Source organism: Chanodichthys erythropterus, chromosome 24 (assembly GCF_024489055.1).
Source record: "Chanodichthys erythropterus isolate Z2021 chromosome 24, ASM2448905v1, whole genome shotgun sequence".
NCBI classification, from domain to species: Eukaryota; Metazoa; Chordata; class Actinopteri; order Cypriniformes; family Xenocyprididae; genus Chanodichthys; species Chanodichthys erythropterus.
This window is the reverse complement of record NC_090244.1, coordinates 11,169,139-11,180,084: the sequence shown is the minus strand read 5'-3', so window position 1 is coordinate 11,180,084 and position 10,946 is coordinate 11,169,139. Positions and strand designations below refer to the sequence as shown.

At 37.6% G+C, this 10,946-nt stretch overlaps 1 protein-coding gene across 3 annotated transcripts; it reads right to left on the bottom strand.

Annotated features, from left to right (window-relative positions):
- Positions 1-2,937: 2,937 nt before the first annotated feature.
- Positions 2,938-10,405, bottom strand: cstpp1 (centriolar satellite-associated tubulin polyglutamylase complex regulator 1). 3 transcript variants are annotated; one of them, XM_067380068.1, is made up of 9 exons: positions 10,280-10,405; positions 10,013-10,115; positions 9,808-9,938; positions 9,624-9,708; positions 9,451-9,536; positions 7,276-7,471; positions 3,680-3,789; positions 3,498-3,561; positions 2,938-3,304 (listed from the first exon to the last, which is right to left on the bottom strand). In XM_067380068.1, exons 1-9 carry the CDS (start codon positions 10,326-10,328, stop codon positions 3,136-3,138), a joined length of 993 nt encoding a protein of 330 aa, XP_067236169.1. In that variant the 5' UTR covers positions 10,329-10,405; the 3' UTR covers positions 2,938-3,135. The 3 variants fall into 3 exon arrangements, with proteins under 3 accessions (XP_067236169.1, XP_067236170.1, XP_067236171.1); XM_067380069.1 differs by having other exon boundaries at positions 3,171-3,304; positions 3,471-3,561; XM_067380070.1 differs by having other exon boundaries at positions 3,289-3,304; positions 3,450-3,561.
- Between the last annotated feature and the right edge of the window lie 541 nt (positions 10,406-10,946).

Genomic DNA, 10,946 nt, shown 5'->3' with positions numbered 1-10,946 from the left:
TCTGCGAACCGATCCTGCAAAATCACAAGTTGTGCCTATTTCATCTGTTATCACTGTACATTGTTTTTTTTGTTTGTTTTTTTTGATTGATCATAACTGTTCTGTGGAACCCATAAAATTAAATCCTATTTGTAAATGGATTGTCCTGGTGTGTTATTGCTAACAGTATATATATATATATATATATATATATATATATATATATACAGTGAGGAAAATAAGTATTTGAACACCCTGCTATTTTGCAAGTTCTCCCACTTAGAAATCATGGAGGGGTCTGAAATTGTCATCGTAGGTGCATGTCCACTGTGAGAGACATAATCTAAAAAAAAAAATCCAGAAATCACAATGTATGATTTTTTAACTATTTATTTGTATGATACAGCTGCAAATAAGTATTTGAACACCTGAGAAAATCAATGTTAATATTTGGTACAGTAGCCTTTGTTTGCAATTACAGAGGTCAAACGTTTCCTGTAGTTTTTCACCAGGTTTGCACACACTGCAGGAGGGATTTTGGCCCACTCCTCCACACAGATCTTCTCTAGATCAGTCAGATTTCTGGCTTGTCGCTGAGAAACACGGAGTTTGAGCTCCCTCCAAAGATTCTCTATTGGGTTTAGGTCTGGAGACTGGCTAGGCCATGCCAGAACCTTGATATGCTTCTTACAGAGCCACTCCTTGGTTATCCTGGCTGTGTGCTTCGGGTCATTGTCATGTTGGAAGACCCAGCCTCGACCCATCTTCAATGCTCTAACTGAGGGAAGGAGGTTGTTCCCCAAAATCTCGCAATACATGGCCCCGGTCATCCTCTCCTTAATACAGTGCAGTCGCCCTGTCCCATGTGCAGAAAAACACCCCCAAAGCATGATGCTACCACCCCCATGCTTCACAGTAGGGATGGTGTTCTTGGGATGGTACTAATCATTCTTCTTCTTCCAAACACGTTTAGTGGAATTATGACCAAAAAGTTCTATTTTGGTCTCATCTGACCACATGACTTTCTCCCATGACTCCTCTGGATCATCCAAATGGTCATTGGCAAACTTAAGACGGGCCTGGACATGTGCTGGTTTAAGCAGGGGAACCTTCCGTGCCATGCATGATTTCAAACCATGACGTCTTAGTGTATTACCAACAGTAACCTTGGAAACGGTGGTCCCAGCTCTTTTCAGGTCATTGACCAGCTCCTCCCGTGTAGTTCTGGGCTGATTTCTCACCTTTCTTAGGATCATTGAGACCCCACGAGGTGAGATCTTACGTGGAGCCCCAGTCCGAGGGAGATTGACAGTCATGTTTAGCTTCTTCCATTTTCTAATGATTGCTCCAACAGTGGACCTTTTTTCACCAAGCTGCTTGGCAATTTCCCCGTAGCCCTTTCCAGCCTTGTGGAGGTGTACAATTTTGTCTCTAGTGTCTTTGGACAGCTCTTTGGTCTTGGCCATGTTAGTAGTTGGATTCTTACTGATTGTATGGGGTGGACAGGTGTCTTTATGCAGCTAACGACCTCAAACAGGTGCATCTAATTTAGGATAATAAATGGAGTGGAGGTGGACATTTTAAAGGCAGACTAACAGGTCTTTGAGGGTCAGAATTCTAGCTGATAGACAGGTGTTCAAATACTTATTTGCAGCTGTATCATACAAATAAATAGTTAAAAAATCATACATTGTGATTTCTGGATTTTTTTTTTAGATTATGTCTCTCACAGTGGACATGCACCTACGATGACAATTTCAGACCCCTCCATGATTTCTAAGTGGGAGAACTTGCAAAATAGCAGGGTGTTCAAATACTTATTTTCCTCACTGTATATATATATATATATATATATATATATATATATATATATATATATTATATTTATATATAATATATATATATATATATATATATATATATATATATATATATATATATATATATATATATATACATATATACACACAACAGTTCTTTTTGGTTCTCGAATCTGATTGGCTGAGAGCCGTGCGATATTCTTGTGATAACAGCACTCCTACCTTTTCACCATTACTCCGCTTGAAGCAGCTGTCATGGTGCACCGTTTTTTTTTTTCTTTTTCAAGTACTACACTTGCTGTTCCACGAACAGTAGTTTTAAGAATTTTTTTAAGTGAGAATGTAGTTTAGACCTGAAATATGTGACTCATATTTAATCATAGTGCATGTTTAATCATGTTTAGATGCTTTCGGAGATGCAAGCTCCAGGCCGTCAGCGGCCGTTCAGTGCTCGTGTACCCGCCGAGAACAGCTTCATCTCAGCAGTGCTTCGGGGATTTACTGCTGGCTATTATAGTAGTTAAACATGAGCTGTAATTTATTTTGGGTACATAAAATGAACAATCTTTGGTCTTTCCCATGGAATTGGGCTACTTTTAAGTTGTCGCCACTCCAACACCACCAAAACACCCCCCAGACGTACAACTTCAGTGGAGAATTCAGCCACCTGATGGAGAAAATTGCATTGGGCTATTTTTGACTTGCCATTGGTCTACTTTTGTTGCACAGACCTGGCAACCCTGATCACATCATTACTGTATGGCATAACCGGATTGGCCTCTGCTGATCCTGCTGCCAATGAGATTGCTAGTCCTGCAGTGCGCTATCAAAGTTCCTCTGAAATCCTCCACCTCCCCAGCTCCACCTGCCTAGATCTGCTACAGGATTTATGTATGTCTATTTATGCAGCGGCAGCATATCTTACATGCTCATAGCATTGTGTCTGTGTATCTATTAACAGTAGCTAGTCCATGCTTGCTCTGCAGCAGCGTAGCAGATGTAGTTCGCCAAGACCAAATACTTTAACTTTGCCATATTCAATAACATGCTAAAACTATTTTGAAAGTTTTCATGACTGAAATATATATATATATACCTTTAATAATTGACATTTCAGACACAATATGGATGGCTAATTTGTTTATTTTTTGGCTTCAGGAATGGAAGTAAGTGGGTTACAGTGTAGTCCATAGAACTGGAAATCTAAATAGTGAATGCAGACAAGCAGAGAGATGCATCAGCACTGTTGGAACGGCACTTGTCTAATCAAATTAGTGAATCAGCATAACTGCCGTCTAAAAAATCTTAAAGATGCTAGCAAGCAGGTCTGTGCGTGTTAATTCTCAGAGGAGTCTGTTTCCTCCGTGGAACCGTCGCTCTCCATTTCGATCCTCTTGCGTTGATGCAGGGACTTGCGTGGCGAGGCCTTCTTGGACGTCTCCTTCTGTCCCGCAGCGCTGCTGCTGCTGTTGTTGGACGTCGGGCTGATGGCGACTTGAGCTATGCTGGAAGATTCACAGAAACATGGTGTCAAATGTATTACATCTCAAATCTCTCCTTTAGCATATTAGCTTTCAATAAAATGTGTTAAATATAAAAAGATTGTTAGCAAGCTCTCAGTCTTTTAATAAAAGACATTTTATAGTTAACCAGCAAGTGACTGTAATATACTCTTTGAAGCAAGTCCATCTCTCTCACAGTCTCTCCAGCTCCTGGTCCATCTCTGGATCAATCAGCAGGTCCGATTTATTGGGAAGAGCACCTGATAAATATATGTTAGAGAAGATAAAGCATTCAGTACAAATTTCTAACTATTAAAAGAACAAAAGATACATGTATTCAGAAATACAAGTAAGCATCTTATATTAGCTAATACCCACTGATGTCTTGGTTTACTCCCTCATGTTTGGCCAAGGCCATCAGGAAGCCATAGAAAGACACACGCTGACTGCTTTCTAATATCTCCTTAATGGCAACAATGGAGGGAAACCTGGGAAAAGATGAGATCAATATCATGTTCTAGAGTTAGTGGGTAACACAATTGCAAGTAACGTAAAATATGTAATCAGATTACTTTTTCAAGTAACACATTACTTAACGGATTAGTCCACTTTTAAATAAACTTTTCCTGATAATTTACTCACCCCCATGTCATCCAAGATGTCCATGTCTTTCTTTCTTCAGTCGAAAAGAAATTAAAGTTTTTGATGAAAACATTCCAGGATTTTTTTCCATATACTGTAGTGGACTTCAATGGACACCAAACAGTTGAAGGTCAAAATTACAGTTTCAGTGCAGCTTCAAATTGTTCTACACGATCCCAGATGAGAAATAATGGTCTTATCTACAGAAACCATCACTCATTTTCTAAAAAAAAAAAAAGTTTTATACATTTAAACCAGAAATGCTCATCTTGAACAAGCTCTCTTCTTCTTCTCTATTAGAATTCCGGCAGTGTAGACACTGATAAGTGTATTACTGCCCTCCACAGGTCAAAGTTTGAACTAATTGTTATATACTATTGAACTAGCATATTGCATATAAAAATTAGTTCAAACTTTGACCCGTTGAGGGCAGTAATACACTTATAGCAGCGTCTACACTGCCGGAATTCTAAAAGGGAAGAAGAAGAAGAGAGCTAGTTCAAGATGAGCATTTCTGGTTAAAATGTGTAATTTTTTTTTTTTTTAGAAAATGAGCGATGGTTTCTGTAGATAAGACCATCATTTCTCATCTGGGATTGTGTAGAACGCTTTGAAGCTGCAGTGAAACTAATTTTGACTTTCAACTGTTTGGTGCCCATTGAAGTCCACTATATGGAAAAAAATCCTGGAATGTTTTCATCAAAAACTGTAATTTCTTTTCGACTGAAGAAAGAAAGACATGGACATCTTGGATAACATGGGGGTGAATAAATTATCAGGAAAAGTTTATTTAAAAGTGGACTAATCCTTTAAATTTACAACAAAATATCTGAGTTACTTTTTCAAATGAGTAACGCGAGTTACTTTGTTTTCCGATTTACTCACTGACACCTCTCTTGTGCCCATGTTGAGAAAAACTGTGAGTAAGTGCAGAGGTGTTGTGTGCGCTGTGTAAACATGATGGTTATTGTAGTTCTAGACTAAATGTGAGCATTTACTCATCTCAATTGCACAAAAAGAGACTCAGTATTCCCCAAAATGAATAAAAACAATGAAATGCAAACTCAGAATATTATGCAAACCTGAAAATAATTAAATATAATAAATTACACAAATATACTTTGTATTTAATCTCACTTTATTATTTAGCGTCTTTGCATATACCAATAAGCAAAAATGACTTCACATTTGTGTTTCATTTTTTACATTTTTTTTATTATTATTACTTAAGTAAAGAGTGTTAATAAACTTTCTTCACCTGCGTCCTTTTCTTCTACAATCTAGAATGGCAGCACAGCTAAAAGGTTTGTTTGAGCGTAGCCTTATTAACGTTATTAGTTACTTTTTAAAGGAGTAACGCAATATTGCAATGCATTACTTTTAAAAATAACTTTCCCAAACACTAGTGTGGATGATTATAGTGGGACCCATTGTAGTGTACAGTGTAACTTACTATATATGCCTAATATTATTTTCTAATTTTATTTAAATATAGATTTAATAATATAATAAAATGAAGAAGTTAATTAATTCATTTAATAATATACAAACCCGATTCCAAAAACGTTTGGACACTGTCCAAATTGTGAATAAAAAAGGAATGAAAAAGGAATGCAATAATTTACAAATCTCATAAACTTATATTTTATTCACAATAGAATATAGATAACATATCAAATGTTGAAAGTGAGACATTTTGAAAAATATTTTGCCATTTTGCCAAATATTGGCTCATTTTGGATTTCATGAGAGCAACCCATTCCAAAAAAGTTGGGACAGGTAGCAATAAGAGGCCGGAAAAGTTAAATGTACATATAAGGAACAGCTGGAGGACCAATTTGCAACTGGCAACATGATTGGGTATAAAAAGAGCCTCTCAGAGTGGCAGTGTCTCTCAGAAGTCAAGATGGGCAGAGGATCACCAATTCCCCCAATGCTGCGGCGAAAAATAGTGGAGCAATATCAGAAAGGAGTTTTTCAGAGAAAAATTGCAAAGAGTTTGAAGTTATCATCATCTACAGTGCATAATATCATCCAAAGATTCAGAGAATCTGGAACAATCTCTGTGCGTAAGAGTCAAGGCCGGAAAACCATACTGGATGCCTGTGATCTTCGGGCCCTTAGACGGCACTGCATCACATACAGGAATGCTACTGTAATGGAAATCACAACATGGGTTCAGGAATACTTCCAGAAAACATTGTCGGTGAACACAATCCACCGTGCCATTGCCAGCTAAAACTCTATAGGTCAAAAAATAAGCCATATCTAAACATGATCCAGAAGCATAGCCGTTTTCTCTGGGCCAAGGCTCATTTAAAATGGACTGTGGCAAAGTGGAAAACTGAAGTTCTTTTTGGAAAACTGGGATGCCATGTCATCCGGACTAAAGAGGACAAGGACAACCCAAGTTGTTATCAGTGCTCAGTTCAGAAGCCTGCATCTCTGATGGTATGGGGTTGCATGAGTGCGTGTGGCATGGGCAGCTTACACATCTGGAAAGGCACCATCAATGCTGAAAGGTATATCCAAGTTCTAGAACAACATATGCCCCCATCCAGATGTCGTCTCTTTCAGGGAAGACCTTACATTTTCCAGCATGACAATGCCAGACCACATACTGCATCAATTACATCATGTCTGCGTAGAAGAAGGATCCGGGTACTGAAATGGCCAGCCTGCAGTCCAGATCTTTCACCCATAGAAAACATTTGGCGCATCATAAAGAGGAAGACGTGACAAAGAAGACCGAAGACAGTTGAGCAACTAGAAGCCTGTATTAGACAAGAATGGGACAACATTCCTATTCCTAAACTTGAGCAACTTGTCTCCTCAGTCCCCAGACGTTTGCAGACTGTTATAAAAAGAAGAGGGGATGCCACACAGTGGTAAACATGGCCTTGTCCTAACTTTTTTGAGATGTGTTGAAATTTAAAATCAACTTATTTTTCCCTTAAAATGATACATTTTCTCAGTTTAAACATTTGATATGTCATCTATGTTGTATTCTGAATAAAATATTGAAATTTGAAACTTCCACATCATTGCATTCTGTTTTTATTCACAATTTGTATAGTGTCCCAACTTTTTTGGAATCGGGTTTGTATTTTTTTCTTATTGGTTACTTATAAGTTAAATATAAAAAAAAATAAATAAAAAAAAATGCAAATGTCAGAAGCACATAAAATAACTTAAACTTAAATCTAAATGAAAACTAAAAAATATATAAAAATAAAAGCTAACTAAAAATATTAATAAATACTATAATAGTATATAAATAATGAATGAATGAATGAATAAATGAATTTTCTGCAAAACTCTTTCTGTCTTACTTGTGTTTGAACCTCTCACAAAGTCCCTCTATACATTCACAAAAGATGGAGGAGTCTACGCCTTCTTGAGCGTCCGGCTCCTCATTGGCTGCACTGGATAACTGCTCCACCGAGGTGGAGGTCGGGACTATGACAGTGTTTGGGTTCTTCCCCGACAGCAGGTCTTTGTAAAGCACGGACACACTCTCCACAAACTCTGTGAAAGTGGATGAGGATTAGATCATTCTGATGAAAGGAGGAGCCTCGAGTAACCATAGAAACGCTTACACATGGTGATGATGTCACTGGCCTTTTGTTACACCACTGTTAAACTCTCAAGGTCAGTGCAGCTTTTGTGTAAGTAAGACCTTTAAATATCACCAGTGCTTTTGCGATTGGGTGGTTAAGAATTAGCACCTGAATCAAGATTTTACTTGTATAAGGAAAACTGTATATTTTTTTATATGCTATAAGCAGTTACAATCACTTTTAATAGTTATATGAATAGTTTATGTGATGTACAGACATTTTAAGACGTCATAAGCAAAGTACAGCTTAATATTATAGTACAGTGCTCAGTGTAAATGAGTACACCCCCTTTGAAAAGTAACATTTTAAACAATATCTCAATGAACACAAAAACAATTTCCAAAATATCAACAAAACTAAGTTTAATATAACATCTGTTTAACTTATAACATGAAAGTAAGGTTAATAATATAACTTAGATTGCACATTTTCAGTTTTACTCAAATTAGGGTAAGTAAACAAAAACTACTACATCTAGTTCTTTGTATGACCTTCATGATTTTTAATGACAGCACCAAGGCATGGAATGAACAAGTTGGCGACATTTTGCAACATCTATCTTTTTCCATTCTTCAAGAATGACCTCTTTTAGAGACTGGATGCTGGATGGAGAGTGATGCTCAACTTGTCTCTTCAGAATTCCCCATAGGTGTTCGATTGGGTTCAGATCAGGAGCCACTGAATCACTTTCACCTTGTTCTTCAACATAAATCCAGCAGTGGCCTTAGATGCGTGTTTAGGATCATTGTCATATTGGAAAAGTGCACGACGACCAATGGCACAGAGTGATGGTAGCATCTTCTCTTTCAGTATAGAGCAGTACATCTGTGAATTCATGATGCCATCAATGAAATGCACCAGCAGCACTCATGCAGCCCCACATAATGACGCTGTCACCACCATGTTTCACTGTAGGCACCATGCATTTTTCTTTGTATTCCTTTACCTTTGCGACGCCATCCAGTTTTGAAGCCATCAGTTCCAAAAACATTTATCTTGGTTTCATCACTCCAGAGTATAGAGTCCCAGTAGTCTTCATCTTTGTCAGTATGGGCCCTGGCAAACTCGAGGCGGGCTTTTTTTGTGCCTGGGCTTTAGGAGAGGCTTCTTTTGTGGACGGCACCCATGCATGCCATTCCTCTGCAGTGTACGCATATTGTGTCACAGGAAATAGTCTACTTCTTGGCTTTGTACTTCTTTAGATAACTGCCGTGAACCTGCATGCAGATTTTCTTCAACCCTTCTCATCAGAAGACGCTCCTGTCGAGGTGTTAACTTCCATGGACGACCTGAACGTCTCTGTGAGATGGTTGCAGTTCCATCTTTTTTAAATTTTTGTACCACCTTTGCTACAGTATTCTGACTGATAAATAAAGCTTTGCTGTAGCCTTCACCTTTATGGTGTAAAGAAATTATTTTCTTTCTCAGGTCTTGTGACATTTCTCTTCCATGTGGTGCCATTGCTGACAGCATGAAATGGGAAGGGGTTTTAACACACTTTTATAGTCAACTGTCTGCTGGACACCTGTGTTATGAATAACTAGACTCACCTGTGGTTCAATTCTTGTTAAATTTGACATTTGTAGTCTAAAATTTATCTTTGCTCCAGAGACTTTCAGTGGGGTGTACTCATTTTTGCATCACCCTAATTTGAGTAAAACTGAATTTTTTTGCTCTCTAAGTTATATTATTAACCTTATTTTCATGTTATAAGCTAAACAGATGTTATATTAAACTTAGTCTTGTCAACATTTTGGAAATTGTTTTTTTGTGTTCATTTGGATATTGTTTAAAATGTTACTTTTCAAAGGGGGTGTACTCATTTACGCTGAGCACTGTACTATAATATTATACTTTAGTTTATATATTATATTATTAGTTAAATACCTTCATAATAAAACTGGATTTGGAATGAATAAATAAAATCTGAGAACGACATTAGACAGTCAGTGGCATCGTCTGTCAGGACAATCCTACGATAGAAAGAAAATATTAAAGTTATTCAGTTAAATATCAATGTGAAACGTCAAAGAATCATCAAACAGCAAATCTGAAATTACCTGGCTGTGTTTTGTACCATCTCAGTGGGAAAGTCAGGACATAACAGCTGTAAAAGTGAACTGTATTCTGACATTGCCAACAGATCTGCAAAAGGAAACAGCTGTTTTTAATCACTCTAAAATGCGAACAACTGAAAGAAAGTGTTATGCATGACTTAAAAACTGATAAATGGCACAAGTTTACCCCCATTCTTTCCAATCTGTCTGAAGCATTTCCAGAAGATATGGATGAAGGTCTCTCTGTTATGAGGTGTTGCTTTGATGTAACTGAATTCCCTGAAGAGCACATGATTCCCATTCTTCACACTAGTAAAACTGCAAAATTATTATTAAATTATATTATACCATGGTAGTATCTGTATTATTTTTTAGTATCACAAATAACTTACTATTCTGCAAAATATCGGACCACACCAAATTGACTGTACTCCTCCTTATGTTCAAGTATCTGTGTGACTGCATCATTCAGATAGAAGACGACATTCGTTTCAGCTGTAAAGTAAAAAGAAAAAAGGCAATGACATGACAGCAGTGTGTGTAATACTTTTTAATGCAACTGTCAATCATTCTGCAAGCAGGCATCTTGGATCCCACTGCAGCTTATCAGTCTGCGAGCCAACAAAACAACTACCCAAGCAATAATAAACGTAACATACCTAAATACTCGTCCACAGTGAGGCTGAAACGGTCCGTATTCATTTTCATGATGTTTTAGGGTTTTAAATGATGCAGATGCGATTCATGACTCTGCTGGTAACCCAGAATGGAGTCCTTAAAGATGCTTTAGCGGTCAGTGTGCCCACTCTGCACTGACGACACCGCTTCATGCGTAGTTTCTTAGGGCTCAAAGCTAAAATTGAAGGTAAAACTTTATATAAAGCTATTTAATTCACTTTATTGTGTTATTTAAAAAATATATGGTCACTGGAAGTCTATATATGCGTGTTTTCCCTGTAACATTTATTCTGAATTTATGTAATTGCCTCAGTATCTTGGCTCAAATTCATACAGGGATATAAAACAACCAATAGACGACGCGGTCGAGCAGCACATGACACAACACGGAAGTGAGCGCTGGGTGGAGTCTCGCCCTCTTTTTTGAAAAATGCTTGGCTGTGTTTCGTCAGTTTTTGTTGATGCAGCCGCGGCTATGGAAACCCGCGCATGCGCAGCACAGCTGTTTTACTGCGCCCATATGGCTTTCCATTTAAACACTAATCCACGAGGAGCTGTATTTTCGTGTGCTAACACAGCTCGCGCACAAAAACATTAATATCCATTTAAGAATAAAGGATCCTGATAGACATTTTACTATTTAGATCT